Source organism: Oryx dammah, unplaced genomic scaffold (assembly GCF_014754425.2).
Source record: "Oryx dammah isolate SB20612 unplaced genomic scaffold, SCBI_Odam_1.1 HiC_scaffold_3, whole genome shotgun sequence".
NCBI lineage: Eukaryota > Metazoa > Chordata > Mammalia > Artiodactyla > Bovidae > Oryx > Oryx dammah.
In genome coordinates, this window is record NW_024070187.1 from 35818228 (window position 1) to 35836118 (window position 17891).

Sequence of the window (17891 nt, forward strand, 5' to 3'; positions counted from 1 at the left end):
TCTTTCAGCCCTTTAATCATCCAGAGAGTTTTGCTTTTGTATCAGGGGCTTTCAAACTTATAACAGAATCATCTGGTGATCTTGTTAAAGCAGGGCCCATCCCCACAGTTTCTGATTCAATGGTCAGGAGTGGAGCTCAAGAATTTATATACAGCAAATTCCTAGGGGATGCTGATGCTGATGCTGCCAGTTTGAGAGCTACACTTTGAGATCCATGGTTCTCTACAATATCTGAAGACAAATGGTTCAGTCAGAGGTGTCAGAGAAATCGGGGAAAAAAAAATCTGTCTTTAATATATTATTTGAAAGACATCAGTGCTATGACTCCATATTATACCTCTGCTTTTGCTAAATTTATATTAAATCAGAATTTTGCATCACTTCTGTTTAATGCTTAATTAAAGACCTCTTGAAGGGTAAGACACGACTGAGCGACTGAACTAAGAGCTAAAGACCTCTTGAGAAAGACGTATAACCATAATTCCCTTCACTTTCTTGATCTGAGTCCTGAGTGTCCCCTGGAGTTCAGTCATAAGGAAACTTTTTTCCTCCAACATCCCAGGAACCTCAGGACAATGAGGTGCTCCATATTGGCACTCACAGACCATTTCTTCTACTTTCTTCTTCAAAATCTTGGCTCTTCATAAGCACGTGACATTAAACTATATCCCCTGCCTCCCTTTCTTCCATGATAACCACCTACCAAAGTCCTAGGCACTACCCTTCAATAATTGAAAACTTTAGCATCTTGTTGACTGTCTTCCTCAGCACAACCATGCCTGTCACCATGCTTTCCGTCATTCTTGGCAACTTCAGAATTAATGAACATAATTTATTTCCCTCTATGACCTCTCAATTCTTGATCTTATCTGCACTCTTTTCCTCTGCTCCATCTTGGCTACCCAGGCCCTGGATCAGGGTTTCTAAACGGACACGGTCGACATTTTGCATCAGATAACCCTTTTTGTGGCAGCTGTCTTGTGCACTGTAGGATGTCTAGCAGCATCCCTGGCCTCTACCCATTAGACATTAGTAGCAGCCACCCCAACACATGTGGCCCTCCCTCAGTTAGGACGACCTAAACTGGCGACAGACATCTCCAAATGCTTCCGGGCTGCAAAATCACTCCTAGTGGACTGCTCTAGATACAGGTGGTATTCTGTTCTTTATAATAGCAATAATTGTTCTACCTTCTAAGTATCTATGGGAAACATACTCCTCTCTGATCATCATACACCATCCTTCTACTTCACTGACTTCACAGTGGTACTCCAGTCTAACATTCTTTGATACAGAAATGAGTTAAGACTTTGGGGCTGTTGGGTTGAAATGAACATATTCTGCATGTAGAAAGGACATGAATTGACTGGGGGCAGTGGCAGAATGTTACAGACTGAGCGTTTCCCCCCTAAGTTCATATATTGGAATCCTAACCCCCAATGTGATGGTATTAGGAGGTAGGGCATTTGGGAGGTGATTGGGTCATGATGGGGAAGCCCTCAAGAATGAGACTAGTGTCCTTATAAAGACCCCAGAGAGCTATTTTGCCCTTGCTCCTTTTGCCATGTGAGAATACATGGAGAAGAAGGTCATGTATAAACTGGAGGCAGGCCCTCGCCAGACATCAAATATGCTGTCATCTTTTTTAAATCATACTGCATGGCTTACGGGATCTTAGTTCCCTGACTGGGGATCAAACCTGAGCCACGGCAAGAAAAGAATGAAGTCCTAGCCACTGCACTGCTAGGGAATTCCCAAATGTACCATTATCTTAATCTTAGGGCTTCCCAGCCTCCAAAACTGTGAGAAATAAATTTTTGCTTATAAGCCACTCAATCTACAGTGTTTTGTTAATAGCAGCCAGAACAGACTAAGACACTTATTTTAACAGTGGAACCCACTCCAACATTTTTTGAGGCCATTGAGCACTCCAATCTGCCAACTCTATTGTTTGTTCATTATCCATCATCGTCCTCATGTCTTTCTTACCCAGCTTAGATTCTATGGTCAGCACTATAATCAGTCCTTCACAAATACCTGTAAGTCTTCTGTCTTGAGTCACCTAGGAAAAGTCCACCTGTAGTTAATCGCAACTCTGAATTACTCCAAAGGAATCCAAGCAGCTTAACATCAGTGGAAAAAAATAAACAGGGCTGACTGACTTCACCATAAGCCTATGACCACAGATTTCAAAGGGACACTCTATACTGGCTAGTAATCTCCCACAATGTTCACTTTCTCACTCTGAGACATGATTGCACACATTCCTTTTATTCCTAAACCTGTAGCGATCATCCTCTGCTTCTCCAAGTTTTAGATAAGGATTGTATATCCCTGACACCCAAAAAGATATCCTTTTCATTACAGGGGACTGGAATGCAACAGTAGGAAGTCAAGAGATACCTGGAATAACAGGCAAATTTGGCCTTAGAGTTAAAAATGAAGCAGGTGAAAGGCTAACAGAGTTTTGCCAAGAGAACACACTGGTCATAGCAAACACCCTCTTCCAACAACATAAGAGAAGACGTTACACATGGACATCACCACATGGTCAATACAGAAATCAGATTGATTATATTCTTTGCAGCCAACGATGGAGAAGCTCTATATAGTCAGCAAAAACAAGACCGGGAACTGACTGTGGCTCAGATCATGAACTCCTTACTGCCAAATTCAGATGAAATTGAAGAAAGTATGGAAAACCACTAGACCATTCAGATATGACCTAAATCAAACTCTTATGATTATACAGTGGAAGTGACAAATAGATTCAAGGGATTTGATCTGATAGACAGAGTGCCTGAAGAACTATGGATGGAGGTTCATGACATTGTATAGGAGGCAGTGATCAAGACCATCCCCAAGAAAAAGAAATGCAAAAAGGCAAAATGGTTGTCTGAGGAGGCCTTACAAACAGCTGAGAAAAGAACAGAAGCTAAAGGCAAAGAAGAAAAGGAAAGATATACCCATTTGAATACAGAGTTCCAAAGAATAGCAAGGAGAGATAAGAAAGCCTTCCTAAGTGATTAATGCAAAGAAATCGAGGAAAACAATAGAATGGGAAAGACTAGAGATCTCTTCAAGAAAATTAAAGATACCAAGGGAACATTTCATGCAAAGATGGGTTCAATAAAGGACAGAAACGGTATGGACCTAACAGAAGCAGAAGATATTAAGAAGAGGTGGCAAGAATACACAGAAGAACTGTATAAAAAAGATCTTCATGACCAAGATAATCACAATGGTGTGATCACTCACCTAGAGCCAGACATCCTGGAATGTGAAGTCAAGTGGGCCTTAGGAAGCATCACTACAAACAAAGCTAATGGAAATGATGGAATTCCAGTTGAGTTATTTCAAATCCTAAAAGATGATGCACTCAATATGCCAGCAAATTTGGAAAACCCAGCAGTGGCCACAGGACTGGAAATGGTCAGTTTTCATTCCAATCCCAAAGAAAGGCAATGCCAAAGAATGTTCAAACTACTGCACAATTGCACTCATCTCACATGCTAGCAAAGTAATGCTCAAAAGTCTCCAAGTCAGGCTTTAACAGTACATGAGCCATGAACTTCCAGATGTTCCAGCTGGATTTAGAAAAGGCAGAGGAACCATATATCAAATTGCCAACATCCGCTGAATCATCGAACAAGATCCAACGAGAGTTCCACAAAAACATGTACTTCTGCTTTATTAACTACTCCCAAGCCTTTGACTATGTGGATCACAACAAACTGTGGAACATTCTCAAAGAGATGGGAATACCAGACCACCTTATCTGCCTTCTGAGAAATCTGTATGCAGGTCAAGAAGTAACAGTTAGAACTGGAAATGGAACAACAGATTGGTTCCAAATTGGGAAAGGAGTACATTAAGGCTATATATTGTCATTCTGTTTATTTAACTTATATGCAGAGTACATCATGTGAAATGCCAGGCTGGATGAAGCACAAGCTGGACTCAAGATTGCCAGAAGAAATAACAATACCCTCAGATATGCAGATGACACCACCCTTATGGCAGACAGCAAAGAAGAACTAAAGAGTCTCTTGTTGAAAGTGAAAGAGGAGAGTGAAAAAGTTGGCTTAAAACTCAACATTCAGAAAACTGAGATCATGGCATCTGGTCCCATCACTTCATGGCAAACAAATGGGGGAACAATGGAAACAGTGACAGACTCTACTTTTTTGGGCTCCAAAATCACTGCAGATGGTGATTGCAGCCATAAAATTAAAAGACCCTTGCTCCTTGGAAGAAAAGCTATGAGCAACCTAGACAGCATATTAAAAAGCAGAGATATTATTTTGCCAACAAAAGTCCATGTAGTCAAAGCTATGGTTTTTCCAGTAGTCATGTATGGATGTTAGAATTGGACTATAAAGAAAGCTGAGCACCGAAGAATTGATGCTTTTGAACTGTGGTGTTGGAAAAGACTCTTGACAGTCCCTTGGACTGCAAGGAGATCCAACCAGTCCATCCTAAAGGAAATTAGTCCTGAATATTCACTGGAAGGACTGATGTTGAAGCTGAAGCTCCAATACTTTGGCCACCTGATGCGAAGAACTGACTCATTTGAAAAGACCTTTATGCTGGGAAAGATTGAAGGTGGGAGAAGGGCACGACAGAGGATGAGATGGTTGGATGGCATCACTGACACAATGGACATGAGTTTGAGTAAGCTCTGGGAGTTGGTGATGGACAGGGAAGCCTGGTGTGCTGCAGTCCATGGGGTCACAAAGTGTTGGACACGACTGAGCAACTGAACTGAGCTGAACTGTACATCACTGAGAAAATGGAAACAGGCAAGACCTAATCTTGCCTTCCAACCTCACCTCTACTGTTCCTCATCAGAACAGAATAAAAATTTATGCCCAAAGCCCTGTATTCTACATTGGACCCTGGACCCCACTTCCTCACACCTATTCTAGGACATTAGCTCTGCAATTATTCTCTTTCTCAGGAATTATCACTTTTTCCTCCTGAACTGGGTTATTCTCATTAGCACACAGACATACCTTAACATCACCACTCCTAACAACAATAAAAACCTCCCAAGGTCCTCTACTTCCTTTCACAACAAAACTTCTCAGAACTTTCACAGTCATTGCCTCCACTTATTCCCCTCTGTTCTCTGTCCATCCCACTTAGTCAGGTTTCATCTTCTGTCCCCTGAGACGACTCAGTCTTGACAAAGCAAAAACAAACTCTGTACTCATCTTACTTGACCTCTCAGCAGTATGTGTCAGATTTGGCTACTTCCTCCTTCTGCAAAGACGTTCTTCTCTTGTCTTGATGAGCCACCCTTTTCTGGTTCTCTCCACCTCAGAAACTGGTTCTTCTCAGTTCTTCTGGCCCTGCCTCACTGCCTGACCTTCTCATGGAAAAGTCCCTCAAGGCTGGGTTCTGTCCCCTGCTCTTCTCATTTCTACTCTCACTCCAGGTGACCTTTCATCCCAGCCCCTGGCTTAATAACAATCTGTAGTTTAACAACTATAATGTTTATTTTCCAGTGCTAGCATCCTCCTTGAGCTCCAGAGTTGAACATGCAATTAAGACTTTAGATCTCCTCTCCAAGGACATTTCAAATGAACCTCATCTCCCATAACTGAGCCCATTTCCATATGTCTCCAGCTCATATAACTCTTTCACGCTTTCCTACTATAGTCTGTCTGACTGGTTTCCTTTTTGTCCCTCACACATGCCAAACTTCTTCTTACCCAAGGGCCTCTCTATTCCAGAGAGTGGTCCCTCTCTCTGGAATGCTCCTCCTGTGTATTTAAGCATGGCTAAGATCTCTGCTCAAATGTTATGGCCTCTGGGATGCCTTTCCTGACTAACATTTCTAAAGAAGCCCGTCTCATCTCATCAGTCTCAAATGGCCCATTTTATTTTTTTTCAGAGCAATTGTCACTCTCTAACACAATTGTATTTATGTGTTTCTTGTCGGTACTTCCCAGTAGAATCCAAATGCCATGAATGAGGATATACTTGTGCGTATTATTCACTGTACCCCAAGGATCCAGAGCAAAGTCTGAGACAGAAGCCTGATCGAACAGCTATAACAAAGCAACCAAGCACAATCTCCTGACTGTCCCCAGCAGCACAGACTTTTGCCTTGCTTACAGTTTTCTGTCCCAGAGAATACAGTAAGAGTCTATATGTGTTGTTTAAAACATCCCTAATAATAGAAAAAATGTACAAATTATTAAAATAACTGTATACTTTTTCTCTCTACAACATTTCAGAACTCGTTCAGAAATATAACAATATAAACCTCTCTGTTAATAATTAGGAAGGTGCTAGAGCATGGTGGGTAATGGTGGGTAATGGTGGGGCTGGATTGTTTGGGTTTGAATCCAGCACTGTCAGATCTTAGCAACATAATTTTGGGCAAGTCCATGTCTCTGAGACTCAGTTTTTTCATCTGTAAAATGGGAGTGATGCTAACAACCAAAGTTGATTTGATGATTAAGTGTGTTGATCTATTTACAGTACTTTGGTTGCTAACTCATGGGTGACAATTAGTACTAGTCATTGTACCTGTTGGGAATCCAAATGAGGAAGTGAGAATTACATAATATTTTTAAAGAAGAATTCTAACAAAGGAACTTACTAGTTTAGTAAAAAAAATTAATATATACAAATGACACAATGTTTCAAATACCTCCATGAAATCCAGAAGAAAAGATGATTTTTAAAAGAAACAGAAATTGTAATAGATACCTGGTAAGTTGTCACAAAGTTGGCATATGTTCCAGCAAAAATATGTTTGACTTGAACATCCTCAAGTTCTAGAAGAAAGTCATAAATCCATGCTTATTGTTTTTTAGATGTGAAAAGTATAAATCTTTTGTTATAAACCTAAAACTGCTTTTAAAAAGTTTTTTTAAAAAACTAATGTATTACCAAGCTAAATTTACTTATTCATTGGCTTCTAAATAGATTTTGACTACAAACAGCATAAAAGATTAATATTGATCAGATTACACATTGTATATTCCCTTATCTTAAAATTTAATTTTCCATGCATTTGCATAATGAAACCAGGCTGGTGTACTTTAGTAGGGGTTTGATTAAATATATAAAAAGTGTGCTATTCTGTTGAGGTTTGACAGAAAACAACAAAATTCTGTAAAGCAATTATCCTTCAATTAAAAAATAAATAAAAATTAAAAATAAAATAAAAGTGTGCTATTCTGAAGCGTAAATAACTGATTCTTTTGTATTACCTTAATCTTTAGAAAAAATTACCTAATATTCCAGGAAGCATTGCATTAAAAAAATGCATATTCTACAAATCAAAGATAACAGTACCAAAAGAACCACAGTTCTATGCACTCTTTGAAAGGAAACTGAATAATATTTTTCCTCCAGTGACATCAATTAAAACAAAATCACAAATCTTGGGACTACTCATACCATTAGCAGAAATCAGACATTTAATGTCAGAGCTCTCTGCCAGAGCCTCCGGATGTGGTGAGCTGCTTGTACAACCTGGTCTACGACCAAAAGACACCACCTGACCAGTGGTATAGACATATGCAAGGGTGTGATAACTGCAGAAGACAAAATATTATGAAGACTTATTATAATGAGTCATGCTTTTTGAGAAAGATGATGTCTCAACACAAAATAACAGATTTATCTTATACCAAGTACCCAGACCCCTCTCACAATGTCAGAGTTAGACAGTACCAAGTCGTTTGGCCAAACAAATGGTGGGTGAAGAGTGACTTATTAACAACTCTAAAGGCAGAATATTATTGATGGGTCTTTACTATGGTTTCTATCATTTGTGTTTTAAATGTAAGTTCTTTTTGTCTTTTGCTCTTTTTACTAATTGGGTGGATAATAGCCAAAGTGTCCTCATGCTGCTGCTGCTGCTGCTAAGTCGCTTCAGTTGTGTCCAACTCTGTGAGACCCCATAGACAGCAGCCCACCAGGCTCCCCCGTCCCTGGGATTCTCCAGGCAAGAACACTGGAGTGGGTTGCCATTTCCTTCTCCAATGCATGAAAGTGAAAACTGAAAGTGAAGTCGCTCAGTCATGTCTGACTCCAAGCAACCCCATTGACTGCAGCCTACCAGGCTCCTCCGCTCGTGGGATTTTTCAGGCAAGAGTACTGGAGTGGAGTGTCATTGCCTTCTCCAAAAGTATCCTCATAGGGAGGGATAAATTAGGAGATTCGGATTGATACATACACACTATAAAATAGATAGCTAAGGACTTACTGTATAGCACAGGGAATTCTACTCAATACTCTGTAATAACCTATATGGGAAAAGAATCTAAAAAAGAATGATATATGTATAACCAATTCACTTTGCTGTATAGCAAAAACTAACACATTTTAAATCAACTATACTCCAATAAAAAATTTTTTTAAAGTTCTCATACTTAGGCTATGCAAAACTCAGAACACACATGCAAATATACATCATCTTCTACTTGCAAGAGGTTAATTTTGTCTAATGAATTCAAGAAGATAAGCACCACTATTTTTTGTTATATACTAACCCCCTTCACCCTAGAATCTAGTAAGGTGGTCTATGCCCAGTACATTTCCAATAAATTCTTATGAAATAAAAGAAATGCCTAGAATAAAGAAGAAAACAGAAAAATTAAACCATATTTGAAAGGAGTAAATTTTCAGAAAGGAAAATGATCTATAAAAAGAGTAATCACATATTTTAGGGTTTTAAGGTTTCAAAACATTTCATATAGGTTATTTCTAAGTAATAAAATATACTACTTTCTACTCTCACTTTAAAAAAATCTATTACCTTCCACAATCTATCTGTGAAACGAGGCCTTCAATTCTTTCCACAAGTTGTGGACCCCTCTTCTCATCAGTGGGATCGTGTCCCAGCTGTCCATAGCTATTGTCTCCAAATGTGAATACTTTCCCATCCTGTTTAAAAAAGGAAGGATCAGACTAATTTCAGGCTAAAAGTGTAATTAAAAATTAAAAGATTAAGTCCCATAAGAGTTTTATGAGAGCACTATGGTAAATATAAGCTTTATATGAAGAAGGGTCTTATATTTATTATTTCTACTAGTGAATAAAGAATTAACATATTAAACTTGAAAAATCACTGGCATTCCCTTCAGAACTAGGTACTTACAATGTGTTTGTAGAAAAAATTGATGGAGAAATTAACTGGTTCAAGAGTAACACTAACACTTAAATATAAGGTTGCTTTATTTACTTAAGCATTTCTCTGAAAATAAATCTCTTTTCAAAAGATGATTCTAGATTAAAACAATTCTAGCTCTCTCCTGCCAACTGATATTATAACCCAAGCATATTTTTAAAACAAAAAATATATAAATTATTTTAGATATTTTGCTTTAAATTAACATTTCAACCACACAAATAGTCTTCAAGTCTGTTCATTACAGCTATGGAGAGAACCCATCTTGTCGGAATGAATTGCATGGCCAGTATAAGAAGAGGAGGGAGACATTCAGGATGCTGATTCATAATTGTGCCAAGTAAGAAATGGAACATAGAATGTTCTAGTCTGTACTGTAGGCCACTGAAACCTATAAAAAATACTTTGTTGCTTCTACAATATTTTTCATATGTAGAGCTACATTATGACAGAATAATTGCTAAAAGGATTGGCTCCTAATCTATAAGAGATTTTAAAATATCTAAAAATATTTCCTGAAGCTGAAATTAGCTTTTGTTATAGGATCTTAAAAATTCCATGGCTTGGCTCACTTCTCCTTGTTAGAGATCTGTACACTGAATGGGTATCCTCAGATATTAATACACATATTGTTTTCCACAATAATTAGTACATGTACCTTATGGTAACATTTCTCTGGGATTTAAAAAAATAGCAAAATGGGAATTCCCTTATGGTCCAGTGTTTGGGACTCAGTGTTTTCACTGCCAGGGGCCCAGGTTGAGAAGTTAAGATCCCACAAGCCACAAGGTATGGCCTATATATATATATATATATATATATATCAAGATGTTTTGGTTTACCTGGGTAAGCACTGCAGTGTGCTCGTAACCACAGCTGATATAAACCACACCAAGAGTCTTCAGTGCACCAACTGATACAGGCTTATACCTCTGAACTATGGAAAGAAAGCAGAATCTCTCGAGTATAAGAAATACTCATATATCATGAGTTTTTATATATTTTAATATTTTTATCTTATTATAATTCATCAACATAATTTAAAATGTGAACAGTCAAAAGTATTATAAAACAAAAAGAAAGCCCTGTGCTAGAAAAGAAAAGCAGTATTTTAGCATTTATTTTTTGGAAAATATTTAATTTTCTGGAATGACTATGGCTATTGGCCAAGAAAGCTAAGCTTTAAGGCCCCACTTCCCAATAATATTTCCATTATGCTGCATTCATTTTTGTCACATTACAGATGTTCTGCAAATATGCAATAATAACTGAGAAAATAAGAGGACCCATTCCATGTTAATGAAGTTAAATGAAATGAGATGTAAGAGATCAGGATGGTACAGGTATGGGGTTGTCTAGCTGCTGCTGCCCCATGGACTGTAGCCTGTCAGGCTCCTCTGTCCGTGTGATTTCCCTGGTACGAATACTGGTTGCCATTTCCTTCTCTAGGAGATCTTCTGGACCCAGGGATCGAACCAGCTTCTCCTGCATCGGCAGGTGGATTCTTTGCCGCTGAGCCACCAGGGAAGCCCTGGTACTGGTATGCAACAGGAACAAGATATACATGAGCTGCATGTGAAGAGCTGAACAGAGGGGCTCATCAGGAAGACATCACAGCGAGTTTTGTTGAAAGGTTGTCAGAGGAACTGCTTGTTTCCCCTATTGCTAGCAATCATCTGAAAAAGGGTTCCCAAACTTTGTTGTGCAAGAGCACTACCTGTGCAGTCTTTGGTAATAACTGATGCCTGGCTTCCCTCCCCAGACATTCTGATTTAATGGTCTGGGGTCCGATCTGGGCACTGGGATTTTAAAACATTCTTAGAGTAACAGAATAATGGCCTTCCAAAGATGTACAAGTTCTTTTCCCAGAGCTCAGGGGTAAAGAATCCATCTGCAATACTGGAGACACAGGAGACTCAGGTTCGATCCCTGTGTCAGGAAGATCCTGTGGAGGAGGAAATGGCAGTCCACTCCAGTATTCATGCTAGGATAATCCCACGGACAGAGGAGCCTGGTGGGTTACAGTCCATGGGGTCACAAAAAGAGCTGAACATGACTGAGCACACAGAGGTGAATATGTTAGAGGACATGGCAAAGAGGAGTTACGAAAGCACGTGAATTTAAGGTTTTGCTAATCAGTTGACCTTAAAATAGGAAGGTTAGCTTGGATTATCTAGCTCTGCCCAATGCAGTTACAAGGGTCCTTTAACTGAGGAGGAGGGGGTCAGAAAAGTCAATGTCAGAGTAACGTGACTTGAAGAAGGCTTCACCAGCCATTGCTGGCTTTGAAGAAGAAAGGAGGCTATAAATCAAGACTGTAGGTGCCTGTAGAATCTGGAAAAGGCATGAAAATGGTTTGTCTTCCTCCAGGAAGCCCCTGGTGACACTTTCATTTAGCCCAGCGAGACCTGCATCAGAACCATGAGATAATACATTTATGTTGTTTGAAGCCACTAGATTTGTGGTGATTTGTTACAGCAGGAATAAAAAAAAGTTAATAGAGCTCCCTAAGTGATTCTAATGTGTCCCAAAGTTTGGGAACCACTGTTTTAACCTTTGAGAGTGCCCTTTGCAGAACTGGTCTTCCAAGTAGAAAGAAAGAAGGACTTACTATAAGCCTAACCCATTACCTGGGGCATTATTCCCACTGAGGGCCAGCTGCCCTGCATTGTTGCTTCCCCAGCCAAATGAAGTCCCAGAGAGTGACAGGGCAAAGCTGTGGGCCCCTCCTGCAGCCACCTGTGCCAGCGGGATCCCCTCCAGCGACCTCACCCTCTGTGGGCTGGCTTGGTGGAAGGACTCCTTCCCCAGGCCCAGCTGTCCGTGGCTGTTCTTCCCCCATGAAAACACTTGGCCATCTGCAAAAGCAAAGAGGAGAAATTCAGAACTGCAAACATACTGTAATACCAAATTCAAGGAGAAACTACCACTTTAATTCTAAAAATCTTTAGAGAATAAAACAGGAGTAAAGGAGGTTAAGGTACCTTTACTAAAGGCAAAGTGAATGGCCAAGGTCACATTTAAAAATCTCTTCCAACAACATTCACTCCTCCCAGTTAAGAATAACCATAACCTTTCATCTGCTCCGGTTAAAAATCTTGGAGTCGTCCTTGACTCCTCTCTCTTTTTTTACAGCCCTCAACCCAGCAAACACTAAAGTCTCTGCTTCAAAATCTATTGAGAATCCAACTGCTTCTTACCACTTCACTGTTACTTTGTTCACGTCTCACCTTATGAGGATAGCTTCCCTGATCTCCTTTATAAAGTAGAAAGACCCTTTCCTTCCACCTACCCCTTCGCTCTCTGTCCCCTTTCCCCGTCTCACTTCTCTTCACATCCTTATCCCTATTACACCACACAACTATTCATCTGTGTGTTTAAGGCTCACTTCCCCTACATTTCCCCAGAATACAAGCTTCACGAAAGCAGTCTTAGGTTTGTTCACTGCTATATCCTCTTTGCTGGAAATACTGTAGGCACTCAATAAATACTTGTGGAGTGACTGGTGGGAGTAAAGAACATTTGACTAGAGAGAGATCATTTACAAGAGGTAAAAAATCAAGCTCTTCTAATGCTAAATTATGTACCCAGAGAAATGCTAACACATTTCGGATTTCTACAAGTTATTATATCTAAGTTTTCTTTTTAACTTTAAATGCATTAAAATGAACCCCAATGCATTAAAACTCAACAGGTATTATTTGTATTCAAAAAATTACTTCCTGATGACACTTAAAAGATCCAAGAAGACTTTTTTACCTTCTGATAATGCCAGGGAGTGGTAGTGTCCACAGGAAACTTGTATAATTTTTATACCAGCCAGAGTTTTTATCTTCCTATAATAATAATGATACAAAATCTATTAATCCTTCTTCAGATTGGGTCACCAAGTGGACTACAGATATTTTAAATTACTTTCTTCTATTTCTGTAATACATTTATCCCAAAGCCCTCAAACTGTTTTCGACATGACATCAACATGTATAAAAATACAGGGCAGAATCCAAAACAATATATAATGCAAAAGTGATTTTTATTGGGCTTTAATGCATTGTATAAAGTTCTAACCTTTATACTATACTTACCAAGCTAAAAGAAAACTAAATTTCTTCATGCACATATTGTGTAGGGTTTTAGAATTTATGGAGCACTGTCACATACACCACTTACCTTAAGCCCTGTGAGATAAAGATACTATTAGGTTGATTCTTATTAAATTGCTGTTTTTGTAGATTAGAACATACTCTTGCAAGTCCCTTGGACTGCAAGGAGATCCAACCAGTCCATCCTAAAGGAGACTAGTCCTGGGTGTTCATTGGAAGGAGTGATGCTAAAGCTGAAACTCCAGTACTTTGGCCACCTCATGCGAAGAGTTGACTCATTGGAAAAGACTATGATGCTGGGAGGGATTCGAGGCAGGAGGAGAACGGGACGACAGAGGATGAGATGGCTGGATGGCATCACCGACTTGATGCACATGAGTTTGGGTGAACTCCGGGAGTTGGTGATGGACAGGGAGGCCTGGCGTGCTCTGATTCATGGGGTCGCAAAGAGTCGGACACGACTGAGTGACTGAACTGAACTGAACTGATTAGCAATTTTATACGGTTGAACCTAGGAGAACTCAAAGAGGTCAACTGGTATCAAGCTACAGAACAGATTCACACCTTGGGCTTTTCTTTACAAGTTCAATGCTCATTCCCCCAAGTCACAGCCATCTCTTATACAATTTAATGACCAGAGAAGGTAACAAGAGGTAACTTCCTAGCATTAAAATATATGTTTTTGAAAATTTTCAGCGTATGTAATTCATGAACACACAATTCAGACTGCTTATCATATTATTTGGCCTAGGAAGCTGTGTGTGAGGATATTATTTTCCCCCCAATTTTACTAAGTAAAATATTAGGATTCAAGGGCTTATGACAAGCCAAAAGATTATGTTGGGAGTAACACCTTTCCTCTTTCAACTTGTGTTCTCCGCTTGGGGAACCTGCAAATTAACTGTCATAGATTAACAGGGAAAAAGACAAAAAAGTTTATATGTGCAGATAGAAGCTCCCAAGTAATGGAAAATTTGTACAATAACCTGTGTAGAGGTTTATATATATTAACTTAGCAAAAGGGTGGTTTTTTTTTTAGGGCTTCAGTGGTAGAGTATGGAAGGTTCTATTAGGTTTTTTGATGCTAATTGTGCATTTTATTTTCAAGAGGGCTGAATTCATAGGAAAATCCCTCAAAGGAGGATTAATGGCAGCTGTATTTTCAGGAGGCCCTGTTTTAGTCAGATAAGATATCTCTGTGGATCTTCTGGAGCTCAAATATTTTCACTTTAAAATAATCTTTATGCTAACTCTGGAGGTCCAAGTGTTATTCCCGTACATAAGATTAAGATCAAAGCGTCACAGGTTCTCACATCATGCGGCCCTTCTCTTTCACAGATCCTAATTAAGTAATAATTGGTGTTCTATGTTATTTTCCCTGCCTCCTTCCCTCACAACACTGTGACCCTTAAGGTTAGGTAGTGTGTTTGTTATAGTTATCTTTGGACCCTGGCAATCTTGCATGGTGCCTGGCACATGAAACTCAAAAACACTAAATGAATGAACTAAAATACGTACTTAGGTATAAAAGTTGTTTCCTTAAATTCTCCAATTCCCAGCTGTCCTTCAGAAGCAGCTCCCCACGCGAAGACCCTTCCTTTGTGACAGACAGCCAGGGAGTGCTCCTTTCCACAGCTCACCAGAGCCACGCGCAGAGTTTCCAATGCCGGAATTCGTTCTTTAGGAACAAAACCAAAACAACCCACACCAAGATTGCTAATTTAATACCAAGTTTAAGAAAGTACTTTTCTTCAAAAGGAAGAGTCACTGGGATGTCTCATCTCTTCCAGTGACTTTTAAATCAAGGCCTAATGTCCACTTTAAAAGAGAGAAGAAAATAGGCTCATTGTGTGGCACATCTTTATGGAATATTGCTGCTATTTAAAAGGCTGGGCATGTGAAGGAGTGGAACCTGTACGGACTTGATGCTTGGCCTAACACTTCTCTGTGATGGTGGAGTAAAAAGCTCAGCCAGATAAAGGGAGCCAGAGAAAGGATGGACTCACCCCTGTTCCACTCCTCTGACTTTCCAGCCCTAAACAGTGAGAACAGTGAATCCTCTGCTCAGGAAGAGATGGGCAGGGAGCCTGCCTGAGTATGAGAGTCAGATGCCAGACGCCCTCACAATGAAACTCTGGGCAAGTTACTTAATATGCCTCTGGATGGGTCAAATATGCCCACTTTTGAAACTCTGAGCATTTTTCCCTACAAGACAATCTAAACTGTTTTCCTAAGGTGTTCATCTTTGAATTATTAGAGATTTGGAGTTAAGCACATCATTACCAATCAAGTTTTTGTTAATGCTTAAGTTTTCTTTTTTAGTCTTGGGATCTTATTCTTTTCAGTGATTTACTTTTCAAACTGTGCAACAAGAAAAAAAATTTCCAAAGATGCATACAGTCATAGAAGTAGAACCTGGTACCTCATTGCTGGAGAAGAATTTGGCTTTAAGGATCACAGTGTCCCTTCCACTTTAAGGGGATCAGGATATACCACCCCAAAGCATGCCACTTTGGCATAAGGATGATTTTGAGCTGAAGGCAACTGAGAATCAACAGATGCAGGAAGAGTTCTCTGCCTTTCCCTATCAACTTAAAAACATAAATGTGGCATGAGTTTCTCATGTGAAGGTATACCCGCCTCCCCCTTTCATACCAGGAAGAGAAAAGTGACTCATCACCAGAGCTGGTACTGAGATAAGATTGCATTAACAGCCTTAAGTAAAATAACCCTTAAATTTCATTAGTTTCCCCCATATATTTCAAAATCATTTCTCCACAGTTGATCATTCCTCAAAACCCAAACCCCCTACTCTTTGTTAAATGGTACATAAGCTCCTAAGTCTAACCCCTTCTTTTCTGTGAACTCCTGTGCACATATTAATACAGCTGTAAGGTTTTTTCCCTCCTTAATCTGCCTTTGTCAATTAGTTCACAGGTCCTCAAGACAGAACTAAGGGTAGAACTAAGGGTAGAGGAAAAGATCCCCCACCCCAGACATAATTCTTGGCATTTAAGTAAATAACCAGAAATGTGACATTACTTTCAATAATGTCAATCATAGTATTATTCACAAAAGCCCCTGATGGGAAAAAAACAAATTTCTCCAAAAGGAGAATAGTTATACTGTCAAAGCCTAGAACATTATGCAACAATTCAAAATCTATTTTAAATAGATTATAATATAATATAGTATAGATTATAATATAATATTATATAATATAATAAAAGGGCAATGTTTGTGATATTATGCTTGATGAAGAACACAACTTACAAAGTTATATAAATCTGCATGCTGCTGCTAAGTCGCTTCAGTCGTGTCCGACTCTGTGCGACCCCATAGACGGCAGCCCACCCAGCTCTCCCTTCCCTGGGATTCTCCAGGCAAGAACACTAGAGTGGGTTGTCATTTCCTTCTCCAATGCATGAAAGTGAAAAGTGAAAGTAAAGTCGCTCAGTCGTGTCCGACTCTTAGTGACCCCATGGACTGTAGCCCACCAGGCTCCTCCATCCATGGGATTTTCCAGGCAAGAGTACTGGAGTGGGTTGCCATTGCCTTCTCCAGTAAATCTGTATACAAAGCTTATAAAGACATAATTTTATAAAGATTAAATATGTAATAGGAAAAAAAGGCAAAAAAGAAATGCATCAAAATGTAAGTTGTCTTTGGGTGTTAGACTAATAAGCGATTTCTTTTCTTGTGTTTCTACAATAATCAATACTAGCAAAATACTAGTATACATTCTTTCAAGGGTATTTCGGAAGGAGTTACAGTGTTCAAACCACAAACCACGTTTGGAAGGTCACTCTGTTCCAGATAGGTTCGCATAGGTAAGGACTGGTCTCAAAAGGCATCTCTGTTCACAGGAACGCGGTCCAGGTTAGTTCTCTCAGTTTCCTTTTTAAGATAAAACTACTGGAAACCGAAACAAACCTGAGGCGCGAGGAGGAAACGAAACTGATGGACCGGCGCTCCAGCAGCGCGGAACCCTGTTCTCCTGTCGCTTGTGGTCCAGCAGACCCACGGCTCCAGCACCGCCACCCGCCTGACCCCTTGCCCCGCATCTGAGTCCAGGAGCTCACCTGGCTGCTCCCCGCGCGGCGTGCCTTTCCGGCCCAGCTGGCCTCGGCTGTTGTCCCCGCACGACTGGACCGTGCCGTCGCTCAGCAGCAGTAGCGAGTGATGCTCCCCACTGGCCGCCTGCAGTAACGTGTTGCCGCCGGCAACCACCTGCCGCTCCCGCAGCGGCCCTCGCCGGCCAGCGCGCCAGCGGAAGTACATCGCGTTCCCGCGCCCCTGCCGCCTGCCCGAATCTGTGAGCTCTGCTAGCCCAGCACCCAAAGGCTAGTGACAAGTGCGCACTGATACTCAGCAAACCGGGGGCTGGGTGAGCCGCGCCTTAGCTGGTACCTCCCTGCGGTCCCTCCCTCTTCCTCCTTTCCCCAACCGTCTCCCGCCTCCCGCCAGTACTGACCTGAATGGCTTTCAAGAATTACACTTGAGCGCCAAGCTCAGAGGAGCAGATGAATGAAGCCTAAATTTTCATCCTAGCTAAACCCCTTCAGAGAAGCCTGGTAGGCTACAGTCCATGGGGTTGCAAAGAGTCGACACGACTGAGCGACTTCCCTTTCACT

General features: G+C 40.4%; 1 protein-coding gene across 1 annotated transcript in view; it reads right to left on the reverse strand.

Moving 5' to 3' along the window:
• The window catches only part of LOC120861949 (probable E3 ubiquitin-protein ligase HERC6), a 52755-nt gene extending 35082 nt beyond the window's left edge, over positions 1–17673 (reverse strand). Inside the window, exons 1-8 of the mRNA XM_040237880.1 lie at positions 17340–17673; positions 14776–14935; positions 12914–12990; positions 11785–12012; positions 9997–10091; positions 8783–8910; positions 7420–7556; positions 6724–6791 (exon numbers count right to left, since the gene is read on the reverse strand). Coding sequence (XP_040093814.1) covers positions 6724–6791; positions 7420–7556; positions 8783–8910; positions 9997–10091; positions 11785–12012; positions 12914–12990; positions 14776–14935; positions 17340–17538 — 1092 coding nt within the window. The 5' untranslated portion in view covers positions 17539–17673. The remainder of the gene's footprint in view (positions 1–6723; positions 6792–7419; positions 7557–8782; positions 8911–9996; positions 10092–11784; positions 12013–12913; positions 12991–14775; positions 14936–17339) is intronic.
• Between the last annotated feature and the right edge of the window lie 218 nt (positions 17674–17891).